Source organism: Drosophila suzukii, chromosome 3 (assembly GCF_043229965.1).
Source record: "Drosophila suzukii chromosome 3, CBGP_Dsuzu_IsoJpt1.0, whole genome shotgun sequence".
Lineage (NCBI taxonomy): Eukaryota > Metazoa > Arthropoda > Insecta > Diptera > Drosophilidae > Drosophila > Drosophila suzukii.
Window position 1 is genome coordinate 79,680,890 of NC_092082.1, and position 14,714 is coordinate 79,695,603.

At 42.8% G+C, this 14,714-nt stretch overlaps 4 protein-coding genes across 5 annotated transcripts; 3 read left to right on the top strand and 1 right to left on the bottom strand.

Annotated features, from left to right (window-relative positions):
* Nucleotides 1-1,768: 1,768 nt before the first annotated feature.
* Nucleotides 1,769-10,373, top strand: PKD (serine/threonine-protein kinase D3). Of its 2 annotated transcripts, none has more exons than XM_065865786.2 (8): nt 1,769-2,000; nt 3,226-3,768; nt 5,200-5,344; nt 5,940-6,077; nt 6,154-6,350; nt 7,214-8,210; nt 8,598-9,335; nt 9,625-10,373. In XM_065865786.2, exons 2-8 carry the CDS (start codon nt 3,643-3,645, stop codon nt 9,819-9,821), a joined length of 2,538 nt encoding a protein of 845 aa, XP_065721858.1. In that variant the 5' UTR covers nt 1,769-2,000; nt 3,226-3,642; the 3' UTR covers nt 9,822-10,373. The 2 variants fall into 2 exon arrangements, with proteins under 2 accessions (XP_065721858.1, XP_036673514.2); XM_036817619.3 differs by having other exon boundaries at nt 1,772-2,000; nt 7,214-8,198.
* A 227-nt stretch (nt 10,374-10,600) lies between these two features.
* LOC118877726 (uncharacterized) lies at nt 10,601-11,652 on the top strand. The gene is made up of 3 exons (XM_036817671.3): nt 10,601-11,154; nt 11,313-11,467; nt 11,526-11,652. Exons 1-3 carry the CDS (start codon nt 10,719-10,721, stop codon nt 11,604-11,606), a joined length of 672 nt encoding a protein of 223 aa, XP_036673566.3. The 5' UTR covers nt 10,601-10,718; the 3' UTR covers nt 11,607-11,652.
* Nucleotides 11,653-11,858: 206 nt separating this feature from the next.
* Polr1E (RNA polymerase I subunit E) lies at nt 11,859-13,318 on the top strand. The gene is made up of 3 exons (XM_017088419.4): nt 11,859-12,028; nt 12,090-12,699; nt 12,757-13,318. Exons 1-3 carry the CDS (start codon nt 11,962-11,964, stop codon nt 13,232-13,234), a joined length of 1,155 nt encoding a protein of 384 aa, XP_016943908.4. The 5' UTR covers nt 11,859-11,961; the 3' UTR covers nt 13,235-13,318.
* Nucleotides 13,319-13,586: 268 nt separating this feature from the next.
* Dlc90F (dynein light chain 90F) lies at nt 13,587-14,451 on the bottom strand. Its single transcript, XM_017088418.4, has one exon. It carries the CDS (start codon nt 14,255-14,257, stop codon nt 13,922-13,924), a length of 336 nt encoding a protein of 111 aa, XP_016943907.1. The 5' UTR covers nt 14,258-14,451; the 3' UTR covers nt 13,587-13,921.
* Nucleotides 14,452-14,714: the final 263 nt, after the last annotated feature.

The window sequence follows — 14,714 nt, forward strand, 5'->3', positions numbered from 1 at the left end:
ATTTAACATTTTCAAGTACATGACCCAATTATTTTCGTTTTGGCAAACTCTGCAGCCAATTTATTTCATTATTTAATAAGTAAAGTGGAACAACATGTGTTACATTTTGTTGCTGTTACAGATAAATATGAACATATGACTCAAGGAAATATTTCTTAATGTAATTCTAAAGAAAAAATGCAAAATTCGGAAGTGTAAGATAAGCAAATAATATTTGGTAGAATGGAAGGAAACGATTGAAATTTTTAAGATTTGAGTTTTTCTAGCAGAAATTTCTGTGAAAATCTTAAGGGGTTTTCAATCTTTAACTTACCGACGTAACTTACCGACGTCTTTCTTATAAAGTAAATGTGATTATAAAGTTCACTTTTACTTCCTTTCTCTTTGGGTATTGTTAGGAAAAATCGAATATTTTTGTAATCACACACTCACATCTGCACACTTGGCACAACTTTTGCTTGTCACTATGAAGGGAAATCACCTTGGCCCTGGCACCGGCTAACGGTAACGGGAAAATCGCTTATCAAGCCGCAGGCTAGGGGGCCCAGCACCACCCCCCACCACCCAACACACCCCACCACCCCACAGGTAGTTTTCTCGCACAGCCTTGACAATGACAGCGAGCGAAGAAAATGGGCGCTAAATGGGCGCGCTCAAAGCGGAGAAAGAGTGCAGAAACTGAAGCGTAGAACGAGAGGGGGGAGAAAGCCCTCTGGGGGAAGGAAATGTGGGGAAAGGGAGGCGGGGAAAATTGGAGAGTGCGGCCGTTACAACAAACAAACAAAGGAAACAAACAAACTGGGCAACAAATGAAGGGGGGAGAAATGAAAGGGGGAGGGGGTAAGACTATGCCGGGTCGAGTGCTTTGGTTCATGGCTCACACTCACACACGCCCCAGTCTCTCACTCTCCCTATCTCTCTCTCGCTCTGTCCCCATCTCCCTCTGTCTTGCTCTGGCCTTGTCTTTCTCCATACATTTGTCTACACTGACAAAAATAAATATTTATTTATTTTCCATTGAAAACTATCTGAGAATTTTCCATTTTTGAACTAAAGAAACTAATAAAAATATTTATTTTATATTAATTTGTAATCTGTAATTATTCAAATATATTTAACCCTTGAACTTAAAAACATGTATATATAAGAAAATACAATAAAAAAATGTTATACCTAAATTAAATTTCAAACTACATTTTCGTTTAGAAATTATTAAATAAACAGACTTAATACTAATCAAATTTTAAGCATATATTATTTTAGAAACAAAAGGCTGGTAGTTTTTCAAATAAAAAGTTTTTTAAGATTTGGTATTGGATTTGGATAGTTTCGACTTTAATTTAAACCATGGAATTTCACAAATATTTTGTTAAATATTGGTAAATATGAAACTAAGCTTTTTAACTAAGAGTTTAATTGCAGTTAAGATGGAATGTGACAGGAATGATATTCCTTATGCAAAAAATCATAAATGGGTTCCAAAAAAGGTTTAAGGTAATTAAGCTGTTCTTAAGAGCCTAGTTTTGGAAGTTCCTTTTTGATTTAAATTATAAATATATTTTTCTCAGTGCCGCAAAACGGGTTTTGAGTTGCTTTTGCGCTGGCTACTAGCTACTGGGTCTGAGTTTGAGTTTGGGTTTGGGTTCGCGTTGGGGCTGTTGTTGGGGCTTTGTGTCTGGGTCTCGAAAGGGGAATGGGAATGGGACTACGACTGGGACTGGGTCTCCGGCATCGTCGGCGGCTTTGCCAGTCAGTTGGCCAAGTCAGTTGCTCTTTTGGCTTAACAAACTCAGAACGTGCCGCGGCGACGATGGCAGTGACATCAAATTGCAGCGCATAGAATAATAGGCAACAACAACGGCAACGGCTAGAAAAGCAGGGGGACTTAAGACCGGTGGTTGAGTGGAGCAGTAAAAAGCGAGGCAAGAGCAAGAATTCGGCTTAGTCACCATGGCCAAGTGGCATCCATCGGATGCAAGGCGGTGAAAAGGCCCTCAAAAGTGTGTGTATTTGCCTAATAAATTATTAACCAAATTTCGCCGAGAGGCCAGCTTGTTGCTTGTGCGTTGTGTTGTTATGTAAATGTCAATAATATATATATCTCTTGGATACCATAAAGTATCTTAATATCCAAGTGCGTACGTGTTTTAGCCTTGACTTTAGGCCTCTGCGCTGCGTCATTTGCCTGTGCTTGTGCTTGTGCTCCAATTTCGGCTATTTCTCGTTGATGGTATCATTTAGATATATATATTTTTTTTGGTGCCAAACACTTGAAGTCTTTTGGAGCCAGCCTCCGCTTCCAGATGCCTGGAAAAACAGACCCACACCCCCCGCCAAACCACTTCAATTGAAATTCAAAACGCACTCAGCTCCCAGCTGCGACTTTTGACTGATACACCTACTTAAAAAACAACAACGAAAATCCAGAAAGAAAAAAGCCGAGATACAAATTTAGAAAGTTGCTTGGCCTGGCTGCCGCTCTCCGAAGTCTCTTTCTTGGCTTTCGTTTTGTTGTTCTACCATTTTTTTTTTATAATTTTTCTCTCCCTTTCTTTCACATCTCTTGGCATTCCTTTCATGGCCAGCACATATTTTCCGTCATGATTTTTTAATTATTTTTTAATGCCTCGCACACACTCCATAAATGGGTCACAAACAGGCAGGGCACTTCAAAATAATTGGAAAGAATTCAAATCGCCCCGTCAGTTTCCCAGAGCGATCTTATCTTTCTAGTTTTTCTCATCACAATTAGCAACCAGTTTTTTGTATATAAATATAATGACAGTATACATATGGCCAATCGGGCCGAGAGCTACGTAATGGCTGTTGAATCGGGGAATCGATTGCCGTATTATTTATGGCCCCATTGTCTCAGTGATACACGTTCCATGACCTAACTTACTAATCCGCACATAGTAGATAAATATAATTGGATATCACAAGTCTAATTCTAGTACTAAAACTGTTTCTAATTTATTTCGAGAAAGATACAATCGAGGTCCAAAATACAATAAGATATATGAACATGAAATAAATTATTAAGAAAGTTATTATTGGTAGTATATTATTTCTTAGTACCCTCCTCTATAATCCTAAAAAAAATCCCTAAAAGGCATATCTTTTTGCTCGATATTTTTGAAACCGATTAAAGTTTATCCATTTCTATGACTAAAGTGCATTCTTTGTCAATCCCAAAACTTACCCCAACATTTCATATCATTTCAGTTAGTTTTCATGACCCAGAGGCGGTGTGTGTGGTGTCAAATCTGGCTTATATCTCTCCAGGACATATAGAGCCGTGACCGACTGGAACCCTTGAACCACAAGCCGACTCTGAACCGCAGCCAAAACAGAGAGCTGCAATAAGGACTGCGGTGGCAGGAGTAGCACTAAACTTACGTTCGTCCTTGGCATTTTGCAATAACAACTCTCGGGGGGTGGAAAACCTCGAGAAATCACTGCAGGCCAAGCGGAAAAGCAAAAGGGACGGGGAGGAATTTTATTGGATCTGGGGACACAGGACCTCCGTGAAAGAGGGGGACCGCCCGAACCACTGCAATCCTGGCCCAACGAAACCACAGCACCTCCAACGGCAGCAGCGCAGCCAGCGTCGGCAGCGGCGTCGGCAGCGTTCCCGTTATAATGGAGGGTCCCGAAGTCACATTCCTTTTCCAGTTCGGCAGCGTCCGCGATGCAGTCTGCGTTCCCGCCAACGCCCTGACCCTCAAAACGCTCAAGGATCTGGCCTGTGACTTCATCAACACAAAGGTAAGAGCAGCGATAAAGAGACCCCTTTGTATGTAGGGTTAGGAACAGCTATATTATTGATAGTATGTCTACTATAGCATATTTCATGGCGTAAATAATACTTTAAGACACTTAATTTGTGATAGTTTCTAATTAGGTATAATGCTTAATTAGTTCCTAGAAAGAGATAAATACAAACCATTATCATACAGAACTTGGTTTTAAAGGTAACTTGAATCCCCTATTAGAATATTTAATAGTAGTATATAGACTAGTATAATTATATGGTATACAGATAGTCCCATTTACTTCCGAAAAATATCTAATGAGGTCAACATGTGGTGACCCTTTTTGGCAGTTAGTGCAAGTTAATTATGCAAGGAGTCCAGTAAACATGACAATCGTAGAATATTTGAACGAAAGTCGGAAGGCGGTCATGTCAACATACGGTGCAGTTGGCCAATAAGTTTACAGTGGAACTTCCTATTTAACAAGTCACAAAAGAGAATATGGGTTAGAAAAATAATATCTAAGATTATGAATTTAAGAAAAATATGCTGTAACGATTCTACCAAATATAATTTTTTCCGCAATTAACCTTTATAAGAAGTGGTTTACATACCAGTGTACCTCTAACAGGCACATAGAAGAAAGTCAGCACAGAGCAAGGGCGGATTAATAAATGTATGTGTGCCCAATAATTGCTTTATTTCATTAAGTAAGTCCAAGTTACATAGGCATGGACTCGTTTCCGCTTGGCCTGTTTCCCTCCCATCCAGCTAACCATGGCCAATTCAATTAACCAGGCCGCAACTGGTGGTGTTCCGTAGTTCCATAACCATCCATTGCCGACGACAGCTGCTCCTGGCACGACTCCTTCCGTCCGGTTCCCCGCCATCCATGGGATACCCACCTCGAAGTGCGTATAACTTTGGCCAGGAGGGGGTGTGTAAGCAGGGAATGGTTAATTTGGTTTGTACAGGATCTAAGACTGGTGGACCTCTATGTGCCACATAGATTTCCATCATGACAGTCAGTGGGCTCTATCAAATAACTCCAGTAAAGCAGGTATTTCATCAAGTCATACAATGGCATGAAACGATTTCTTGGGAAAATTCATTTATTATGATAAACAGAATAACTTATCGCAACATATAGAACAGTATATTTTTCCAATTTGTATGGCTATTTGCAACTATGTCGACCGAAAGCAAACATGTTAAATTCCACAGTGGTTCCCTCCGTATCAATCGAAATCAATACGAAATTTTGTGCATATGGCAGGCTGGATCTTATCGGGCAATCAATTAAGATACGAATATGATATGATAATGGGTGGCCCAATGCAAAAATAAGCGTTAAACGAAGCCGAACATCGCAAATGGACAGTGTCATTTCCATTGTCATAGTCACCAGTAGAGTGCTCACATTCTATCCCGTTGGCCATTTCAGATACCGGACAGCGGACTCACGTATCTGTCGGAACGCATTCTGCTCTTCGTCCACGATTACAGCACCCCGAATGTGCTGCACATCATCAACTCGGCAGCGGAGGTGGTGGACGAGACCCTCGTGGAAATCGTGCTGACAGCCAGCCGTAAGTAGCCACCAGTCCACCCACAATCCGGGTCTTTAGAATTTCACACACTTCAATCACATATCAGGGGAAAACATTCACCGACATCACCCATCAAATTCATACATTTCAAAAGGTTAACCTATCAAATAGCATAGAAACTTTGGAATTCTCAACAATCATTGTCAACCAATGAGTTTTGATATTCCTTGCTAAATATATAGATAACATAATATTTATTATGATAAATGTTTTTAATTGACATTTAGAAACATTAAAGGTATTTACACTTTCACTCCACAGTTCTGTAAACAAGAAGTTGTCCATTAAAAAGTAAATGTCCATTGTTTTTCAATATTATTACCAAAAAGTACAAATGTTCATTATATGAGTTATAGATGAGCATGCTAGAATTTCTCCATTAAAAAATTGAACCCAAAGTTAAAATATTATATTAAAACTCATAGTAAAGAATCGATATTTATAGTTTTTAAGTATTTTCAAGTATCGAAATGCTTGTTGTTGAAGAATATGTAAAAACATTTTTGAGTGGGGAGTATACACCTAAAATTCTAGTATAATATAAAATATCTTCTACATATTTCTCTCCCTGTAGCCATACTGTATCCGACCTCCGAGATGCCGACCCTCAAGCCCCACAGCCTGAATGTGCATTCCTACAAGGGACCGACCTTCTGTGATTTCTGCGGCGAGATGCTGTTCGGTCTGGTGCGCCAGGGTCTCAAGTGCGATGGTATGTGATATATATATATAAAGAAGATGAAGGGACAGCCCCCACTAATCCCCAACCGAAACCTTGCCACCCACAGGATGCGGTCAGAACTATCACAAGCGGTGCGTGGTGAAAATCCCGAACAACTGCAACCGCTCGAATGACGCCACCTCGAGGCGCTCCTTCACGCTCCAGACGCCCCGCAGTCCGTCCGGCAGTTCCCAGCAGTCGCTCGTCTCCACGGAGGACTCAACCGGAACCGGAACGGGACGGAACGACTCGAGCAGCTCACTGGTAAAGCGCATGTCGGACCTTATGAATGATATTATTAAGAATTGACAGCCTGACAGCACCTTTTGTACTCCTCCATCTAGTATCTAGTTATATAGTATCTGTGTGAATGCGAGTGACTGTTTGTGTGTGTGCTTTTCAAGGGTGTTGGTTGACAGTTTCCGGTTATCCTGCGAGTATTTAAAATTGTACTTAAATTGACTCACACTTTTACTTTGTATTATTTTCATGCTTTTTTTAATAAACTTTTATACTGCGCACATTCTTATGTTTTCTTAACTCTTTTGAATACTCGTAGGGGGAATATCTGGTGACACTAGTCACACCTAACTTAAGGGGAAGTTAAAGATATTAAGAGTATGATTGGAAAGTCCCTTCATTAATACTAGAGAAATTCTTTTGTGAAGTTGTTTGATCTTATATTTATGATTTAAGGTATTCTTATATTGATCCCAAAACGTAGTTATTTATTCTGGCATTTATCCTGTTACATCAAAGTTTACCTAGAGTTTTAGAGTAGTTTGCTTTAATTCCAACTATTATAAACTTACAAAATTTCATAACTTAAAGATTCTAAAGCAATTTATTGTTTTATTTCATATTAATATAACAAAAATCGAATTTGTTGTGTGTACCCAAAACCTCTGAAATTTCCCCAATCATCGTAATTTCAAGTTCTCGGAACGGAAAAATTAAGGAAGGAGGCTTGGTAGCTAGCTTAGCTAGCCAGACAAATTATGAAAATTAGTTTTGCCCAATTAACGCCATTAAAGGAGTCCTCCCCGCAGGGAATAGCCTGCGCAAATCCATCTCCAGAGCCTCTCAATTTGCTAATTAAGTCACCCTGCTTCCTCTGTAATTCCCAGAATATTCCCGGTCGCCATCAAAGGACCCATTCGTCGGGCAGCCGGAACGGACCTATGGTGCTCCGTATTCCGCACACCTTCATGGTGCACACATACGGAATACCCACGGTGTGCCAGCTGTGCAAGAAGCTGCTGAAGGGACTCTTCAAGCAGGGATTGCAGTGCCGCGACTGTCAGTACAACACGCACAAGAAGTGCATGGACAAGGTGCCCCACGACTGTACGGGCGAGGCTCAGCTCAGCCAGCTGCAGATCCAGGCCGGAGCCAGGGAGCGGGACAACTTCTTCCGCGAGGAGTTCGACGACAGCGATTGCGACGAGGGCAGCGACTATGGCAAGTACAAGTCGGCCACGTCGATGGGTGGTGTAAATCTGGTGGCCGGTCGACCCAGGGAAGCCCCCAAAGCCTTGACAAATGCCCACAATTCACCGCCCGAGTTGGTCAACGGAGGATTGGGAGACGATTCCAGTGGCGGTGGTGGTGAGACGAGCAAGTCCAGCAGTGATGGCCAGTCGGAGCAATCGCAATCCTCAACCTCCTCGTCACCCAGTGCCAATATCCCGCTGATGAGGATCGTCCAGTCCGTTAAGCACACCAAGAAACGTGGAGGTCAAGCGCTCAAGGAGGGTTGGCTGGTGCACTACACCTCGCTGGACAAGGCGGTCAAGAGGTACTACTGGCGCTTGGACTCCAAGACCATCACACTCTTCGTCTCGGAACAGGGTAGCAAGTACCACAAGGAGCTGCCGCTGGCGGAGCTCCTGTCGATCGAGAGTCATCTGGGTGATCCTCGACCGGAGAGCAACTACTGCTTCGAGCTGCGCTTGCCCAATCTCAGCTACTTCGTCGGACAGGATCCGCAGGTGGGCGCCAAGGAGGAGCAGGCCGTCCGATTACCTCCGCCGGACAGCGGCATCGGAAGCGACATTGCCAAGAGCTGGGAGACCAGCATCCGACAGGCCTTCATGCACGTCAACAACACGCGTGAGTACTGTGGTAATAGATCCCTTTAAAATGACTGTAAACGATACAGCTGCTGCATGTATAAAGTCGATTGAGGCCATTGTATATGGAAACAAAAAGACATTTAGACACTTTCTAAAAGTTGTTTCCAGTGAGTACTGCGGTTTTAGATCCTTTTAGAATGACTGTAAACGTTACAGCACCTGCATGTTTAAAGTCGATTGGAGCAACTGTGAATAATATTTTTAAATTCATAATAAATTCCTAAAGACCTGTATGGTAAAAGAAATACCTTTGAACACTTTCTATAAGTTGTTACCAGTCTATTTAATAAAATACTGCCGCTTTATCGTTTACAACCAGCTTAGTAAGTACTAATATGCATAGTATAATCCAAATTCCTCGTTTTACCCCTTCCAGAATGCTGCGAATCGGAGGAGCAAGTGCAGGACATGGGTCAGTTGTACCAGATCTTTCCGGATGAGGTTCTGGGATCCGGACAATTTGGAGTGGTCTACGGTGGAGTCCACAAAAAGACGCAGCGTGAGGTGGCCATCAAGGTGATCGACAAGCTGCGCTTTCCCACCAAACAGGAAGCACAGCTGAAGAACGAAGTGGCCATCCTGCAGAACATCTCGCATTGCGGAGTCGTAAATCTCGAGCGGATGTTCGAGACCCCTGAGAGGATTTTCGTGGTGATGGAGAAGCTCAAGGGCGACATGCTGGAGATGATCCTCTCGCATGCGAGGGGCCGGCTCAGCGAGCGGGTGACGAAGTTCCTCATTACCCAGATCCTGATAGCCCTCAAGTACCTGCATTCGCAAAACATTGTCCACTGCGATCTGAAGCCCGAGAATGTCCTGCTCTCCTCGGACGCCGAGTTCCCACAGGTTAAGCTCTGTGACTTTGGCTACGCTCGGATCATTGGCGAGAAATCCTTCCGGCGATCGGTGGTCGGCACTCCTGCCTATCTGGCCCCGGAAGTGCTGCGGAATAAGGGCTACAATAGATCGCTAGACATGTGGAGCGTGGGCGTTATCATCTATGTGAGCTTGAGCGGCACTTTCCCCTTCAACGAGGAAGAGGATATTAACGACCAGATTCAAAATGCGGCCTTCATGTATCCACCCAATCCTTGGAAGGAGATCTCCTCAAATGGTAAGTTCTTATTTGAACTTAAAGGTAATAAGGGTTTAAAAACTTTAAATTCATGAGAAATAAAGGTAACTTAATATAATTTTTTGTTATGCCCACGATAGTTCATGGAAATTTTGATAGTTTTTCCAAAAACAAGAAATGCTTTCTAACCAAGGTATCTTCAGAGGAATTATTTTGCATGGACCTGTAAAAACAGTTTATTTTAAGTATCTTAAATAAAAATATGGAGAAACATACATATATATTTTATGTTAGTGTACTTATTTATATTGCCCCCTTTTACTTTCAGCCATCGACCTGATCAACAACCTGCTGCAGGTGAAGCAGCGCAAGCGGTACACGGTGGACAAGAGTCTGCTGCACTATTGGCTGCAGGACAAGCAGACGTACCGCGACCTCCGGACCCTGGAGACCCAGGTGGGTGGTGGTCGGTACCTGACCCACGAGGCGGATGACCTGCGCTGGGACTGTGCGGGCGACATGTGACCTGGCTGTGAACCAGTCGCGATCCTCGAGAGCACCACCGAGATAATGGGCTGCACCACCACCACCTCCACCACCGAGAACTATCGTCCATCTCCGGCGGATTGTGCCGGATGCCATCGGCTGTCGGATTGCGGCCACTCGCCCAAATCGGAGGCGATGAGCGACAGGGCCCTGAAATGGATGCGGTTCCATCTCTGCCGGCACATCAAATAGCAGTACAACCCTATTGCCTAGCCCATAAGTTTATCCCATCTCCTCTAACTCGCTTTTCGATAAACGCTAAACAACAATGAATTATTCTAACTTACCTACAACTCTGTGTGCTAAATTTTTCTCTAGAATCAAAATTAGTCGATAGCTTTAATTCGTTAACCACCTAAAGGCAACTCTTATGAATAACTACTTAATATACAAAAAAAAAAAACAAAAAACCCAGAAGAAACTGTGAAGCTCAGTTCCAGTTTAGAACCAATGGCCATAAGGTATACAAGAAACACCAACCAAACGAATGGCAGAGAAAATATAGCTGAATAAATAACGCTTGACAATTAAGCGGTGCACCTAACTCTTTTATTTACAGTGGTGGGCGGGAAAATAGGTAAGAATAATGTAAGTTTATCAGATTTTTGGGAACGTATCCTAAATTTTTGTGGTGTAATTTCTACATAATTGAGTCATGGTTATTGTTTGTATAGCTATAGGTTAATTTTTAATTTTTAATTTTAAGTTAAATATTATTTTGTCCATGGCTGTTTAGTTTGTCACCCACATGGATGCTCTGCGTTTTAAGGTGCAAAACCGTATCCACAAATCACTGGCCTGCAACGGCTGACACCTTTCTCAGAAGACTTTATCCACACTTTCCAGCAGTTCTTTGCCAGCTAACCAACAGACAAAATGCTTTATTTTGTGGTTAAGTGTTTCGTTCTGGTAATTCTTCCCAGGATCAGTCAGCAGGGAAATGACTTTACCACGCCCAGTGCCGCCTGGTTGGAATATCAGCGGGAAAGGTTTGGCATCAACAATCCCCTGATGATCAGCTCTACCAAGGCACCCACTGTAGGCGTAGTTGTGGTGACCCCAAAAGTGGAGACCACCTCCAGGAAACATTCTTCCAATCCGCCCGAAAATGCAGGTCAGGAATCGGAGGAAGATGAGGAGACCACAGAGCAGCCAGCGGAAGAAGGGGAACTGGAACTGGCTCCCAGTATTCAAGGGTTTTTCAACTTCCTAAAAACAATGAAGAACACCTGGATAAAGAAATCAGGACTGACATTCGGAAAAAAGATAAAGCTCTTACAAAATCTAAGAGATAATCTTATGCGATTAATAGGTAAGTCAAAATAAGACCTTGAAAGTTATATATCTTTTTTAAATCGATCAAAGAATTCTAACAAGTTAGGTTTAATTTTTATTTTTTGAGTATTTTTTTAAAGCCATAAGCTTAAAATTAATTTTTAAGATATTAATTTTTAATTTTTTTTTAAACAGAGGAACAGTTTGCGGTTCTTTGGCAACCACCAGAGCGAAAAAGGCGACGTCGACGTGGTCTACTGGATGATTCAAATATAGATTTCCCGCCTGAGGCGGCAATCATGAGCATCAACTTCTTGACATTCGCCGTTTTTCTCATAAAACTTGTTATGGTACGTTGCACAAGGAATTATTTCTTGGAAATCACTAAAATATATTTAATAATTGCAGCAAGTGGTGAAGATTGTCAAAAGCAAGCATTATACACTTTCCGGTTTTACCTTCGCCCCGGAAGCTGCCAGACGTCCATAAAATATTTCCTTAACTTAAATCTATATTTTTAAAACGTAGTTTTTATACCGGAATACGAATAAATCTATGTTTAATGTTCTCTTTTTTTATAGCAGAATAATAGTGAAAAAATGTTTGAATATTTTCCTTTCCCTTGAGATTTATTTTCCATTAATAATCAACTCTAAGTGACCGTTGATGATATATTTAAAAATCAAATCAAGTATCGATGTCTATCGATAGATCTGTACTCAACTCTCACAGCACTCAGCTTGTGTCTGTTATCACCTGTGAGCAGCTGTTTCACTTTCCACGTGCAGCGTTTGAATTGTTTTTAAAATACCTCCGAATATAAGTATAATAAAACCTTATAAAAATGGAAGATGAAGCAGAAGTTGAGACTGCGTGCTTTCACCAAAAGAACGATATTCTGTCCACCCGGAGTAAGCAATGGAATTTCTTTATATACCACAGAACAATAACTAAACATTTCATCATCCTCAGTGAAATTCCAGAATGGGTGCTTCTTGGGCAACGAAGAATATTACGCCGTTGAGAGCACTACGGATCGGAAAAGGAAGGCTGTGCTGGAGGCAGGTGACCATGTCTACACAGGTGACCTGCAGGACAGCGAGGATGTCGACTTCTATATCGCCGTGAGGAACAAGACCACCAACAAAGTTCAAATCGTTCCCGTGCAACAGGCACTGATGTCCAATCACATTTACAAGCAACTGGAGCGCGAGGGCAAAAAGATTCCCACGTTGAGCAAGGAGCACGCCAGCAAGAAGCTGCTCAAGGAGTTCGGCGGACGCAAGGCATCCCGATTCGTGGACAATCGTGAGCAGATGATGGTCAACGTGGATGTGGTGCGTCAGGATCTGGATGAAACAGTCAAGTCAGTTGCTCAGAACGAAGATGAGGACGAAGACACGCTGGCAGATGTGACTGTCAACAACGAAGAGTACCTGGCCAGCATTGTGCCCAAGTTCGACAAGGAGGCCACCGAGCTGGATGCTGTCTACGATGTGGAAAATGTGATCCCGAAAGACCTGCTTGATCGGCTGGACGAGGAGGCGAAGGTGGTGTTCTCGACGCCGGCCCAGACGCTCCCGTAAGTTATTTAATCCCAATAAAATGATATAGAGGTCTAAACATCTCTTCATTTCAGCATCAAATCGGAATACCTCAAGTCTTGTTTGGTTCGCATTCAAGAAAAACCAGTCAGCTCTAAGAAGGACTTCCTCCACATCAAGCTTATCATCTACATGGACGCCCTGCAGTCGCTGATTTCCCTTCGTTCGCGGCAAATGCAGGGTAAGGAACTCTCGAGAATCACGGAAAAGATCGAGAATGATATACGCCATCGCTTCGCGGATCCCAATGTGGCCAGGCGAGGAACACGCACAAATTTCAGCAGTGAAAAGGCACTCACACACTTTATTGTGTTGGCCCTGCTCATCAGCGAGAAGTACGAGGTGGACATTAACGTCCTGTCCCGCGCCTTGGCCACAAGCAAGGATCGAATCAAGCAGTACGCCCATATTGTGAACGCCTTGCCCAAATCCCGCTCGGACATCCTGGTCCTGCGCCTGCCCAGCAAAGTACCGGCACTTAAGTTGGGGCGTCGCTTCCAACGCAAGAAGTAGAGGGAGTATCTTCAAGGACACCGCGCCCGCCATCGATTTAACAAAACCCGGAGGCGGGTCAATAAAGTTTATTTAAGACAAGTACTGAATACTGTTATTTTGAACCGGTCTTGGCTGTCGCTCACTGAAAATGTCTTTATTCAAACGGAGGTATATTTCCTGGATGCCAGAGAATTGTAGAACCTTCATTATTGTTGTTAATCAAATCTTCCCAATTTTAACCACATTGGAGAACTGTATATTGCCTCAATAACAGAAATTGACAACCTCTCGTTATTTATAATCGATTTTAAGCAAATAGCTGCCATGGAAACTATGGACATTTCACCAGGACTATCAACCACCAAATTCATTACATTTTTTGACAATTTTATTTAGTTTTTAGATTGAAAATCAAGAATAACATTAGGCGCGCACACTGGCAACTAATAGTTGCTGGCAGCTGCTTGAAAACATTGTTTTCCGGCGTTTATCATAATTAATTTTGTCCTAGCAGCAGGATGGCCGATCAAAGTGGGTATGTGTGTAGTTCTGTGTAGAGTGTGTACGACGGCAATCTTGTTAATCCCTCCCCCTTATCAGTTAGTTGCTATTATTGATTCCCCAAGTCCCGGGTGATGCCCCGCGACGGGAGTCCTCCTTCAGTTCGAGTCCCGAATCCTTCTAGTATCCTCCGTAGGCTCCTCTCTACACGGCCAGTCCGAAGACCGAAACGATGCAGTACATGGTCTTGTTCTCCCAGCGCACAGTGCAGGATCCGTCGGTGTCGTTGTTCCAATAGCAGGAGCTGGCAGTGTGCAATCCCGCCCCATTCTTCTGCATGATCATGGCGGTCACTATGTACTTGTAGGGCTTCTGCTCCTTGGTAAGGACCGTAAGGCAGTTCTCCACCACCTGGCCGGTCCAGTTGTTCACCTTGTCGTGCTGATAGGCATTGCCACCGATGGTCGTCTCGATGGCCTCCTTAATCGTCTTGCTCACGTCGTCCACAATGAACTGGCTTTCTTCGCGTGAGTCATCCATTTTCACAGCTTCGATTTAATTGTTCCGACAGCTGGTCAAAAATATAGTATTCCTGGGCTATGGTCCTTGTTGTTGTCCTTGTAAATGTGCGCGCGTTTTTGCGTTCGTCGGCGGCGTTTGGTCAGGCGAAATAAAATATGTCGGGAGTCTTTTTTTCGAAGGGATGTGCGAAGCCTACTTCGGTTTTATTTGCCAGTATTTTCGGGGCGTCTTGATGTGGGCAGACTGGGCGGGAACTTACCTGGAGAAACGGTCACATCGCGGGCTATTATAGCCACTGCACACCTCCGCAGTTGTTTTATAGAGCTTCATGTTTTTATATATAATTTAAAATCCTGCAATTTGGCACTTATTTCTTAAACTAATCAAGTAAACTGGCATTATTTTTAGTTCAAGATATATTTAACTAACTTATTGCAAAGGCAAAAAATTCAATTGAAAATGGATAGGCTATAGG

Bases quoted from the DNA above. Each gene is read 5' to 3' on its own strand.
- PKD (XM_065865786.2), top strand. From the start codon at position 3,643: ATGGAGGGTCCCGAAGTCACATTCCTTTTCCAGTTCGGCAGCGTCCGC. The intron at 6,351-7,213 runs GTAAAGCGCATG...TGTAATTCCCAG, and splicing joins ACGACTCGAGCAGCTCACTG to AATATTCCCGGTCGCCATCA. The intron at 8,211-8,597 runs GTAATAGATCCC...TACCCCTTCCAG, and splicing joins CAACACGCGTGAGTACTGTG to AATGCTGCGAATCGGAGGAG.
- LOC118877726 (XM_036817671.3), top strand. From the start codon at position 10,719: ATGCTTTATTTTGTGGTTAAGTGTTTCGTTCTGGTAATTCTTCCCAGG. The intron at 11,155-11,312 runs GTAAGTCAAAAT...TTTTTTAAACAG, and splicing joins TAATCTTATGCGATTAATAG to AGGAACAGTTTGCGGTTCTT. The intron at 11,468-11,525 runs GTACGTTGCACA...TAATAATTGCAG, and splicing joins TTCTCATAAAACTTGTTATG to CAAGTGGTGAAGATTGTCAA.
- Polr1E (XM_017088419.4), top strand. From the start codon at position 11,962: ATGGAAGATGAAGCAGAAGTTGAGACTGCGTGCTTTCACCAAAAGAAC. The intron at 12,029-12,089 runs GTAAGCAATGGA...CATCATCCTCAG, and splicing joins CGATATTCTGTCCACCCGGA to TGAAATTCCAGAATGGGTGC. The intron at 12,700-12,756 runs GTAAGTTATTTA...TCTTCATTTCAG, and splicing joins ACGCCGGCCCAGACGCTCCC to CATCAAATCGGAATACCTCA.
- Dlc90F (XM_017088418.4), bottom strand. From the start codon at position 14,257: ATGGATGACTCACGCGAAGAAAGCCAGTTCATTGTGGACGACGTGAGC.